General features: G+C 43.6%; 1 protein-coding gene across 1 annotated transcript; it reads left to right on the forward strand.

Moving 5' to 3' along the window:
- Nucleotides 1–211: 211 nt before the first annotated feature.
- LOC147497554 (uncharacterized) lies at nucleotides 212–628 on the forward strand. The gene has a single exon (XM_086562926.1). The coding sequence runs from the start codon at nucleotides 212–214 to the stop codon at nucleotides 626–628; it is 417 nt and encodes a 138-aa protein (XP_086419052.1).
- Nucleotides 629–1,140: the final 512 nt, after the last annotated feature.

A 1,140-nucleotide genomic window follows, 5' to 3' on the forward strand; every position in this document is an offset into this window, starting at 1 on the left:
GGTCCCCAGCTTCAGGGTCGAGCTCCCGCTCTTCTTCGACCCGAAGATTTACTTTTACCTCGCACCCGGGCTTAGAGCCATAGTTCCTGTTGAAAGGGCTTGCTGGGAGTGTAAGTAGGTGAGTCATTTATCTCGTTATTGCCCTACCAAGCAGGGTAATCAGCAGAACAGAGCACCAGCACCAGTCACTCGTGCTAGAGCCTATGCAGCTATGCCAGGACCTGGGAATGTTGAAGGTACCTTTAGTTCATCTCAGTTTACATTCAGAGTTTTGTTTGATTCGGGTGCTTCACATTCCTTTATGTCTCATCAATATGTTGAGAAAGAAAGTTTTAAAACTACCCTTTTATCTAAGCCCTTGTGTGTTGAGACACCATTAGGAGGTTCTGTTACCTTAAATGACGAGTGCAAAGGTTTTAAGTTGTGTTTCTTAGACCGTGTCTTTATGGTAGACTTGATCGTTTTGGGGTTTGAGGATTTCCATTTCATACTTGGTATGGACTGGTTGACGCGTTATCATGTTACCTTAGATTGTGCGAGGAGGGAGGTTATAGTGAATACACCTGGCATGCCGAGGTTGATTCACAACTATGTTAGTAACGAGGATGATAAGAGCCCAAAACTGTAGTTTTAACCCTGTAACAGTCATACTTTTAGACCAATTATGTGAGTAATAATTAAGAGTTAACACTGATTACGTGTTTTTATGCATTTCAGGTTTCAAAGTCAATTATGTGCAGAAATGTGCCACTTTAGTGAGATAAAGGAGCAAAGGTCGGTTACTAAGGAGTTCCGTGATTAAAGGCTAAGATTCAAGAAGACAAAGCCTTTCTAAAGCCCGGTCAAAAGCTGAAAAGTCGACGCGGCGTAAAATAAAGACACAAGTCCGTGAGAACTTCGAAGGCCGTGTATCTTTGGACTCAGACCTCGGAATGGGGCCTACCTTATGTCAAAACGACCGGCTCGGAAAGAGCTTTCCAATGGTCTAAGTTTTGATCCAATCAGAGGAGCAAAAGTGGACGAAGAGTCTATTGAATCCAACTGCAGCTGAAGAGGCCTTTTTGGACTGAAAGAATTAGGTTTTGGGCCTGATTCTCTGGCCCAAAACATGGCTCCAAGCCCATGCACGATTTTTGGATC

This window comes from Coptis chinensis, chromosome 5 (genome assembly GCF_015680905.1).
Source record: "Coptis chinensis isolate HL-2020 chromosome 5, ASM1568090v1, whole genome shotgun sequence".
Lineage (NCBI taxonomy): Eukaryota > Viridiplantae > Streptophyta > Magnoliopsida > Ranunculales > Ranunculaceae > Coptis > Coptis chinensis.

Coding starts and splice junctions, on each gene's coding strand:
- LOC147497554 (XM_086562926.1), top strand. CDS start 212: ATGCCAGGACCTGGGAATGTTGAAGGTACCTTTAGTTCATCTCAGTTT.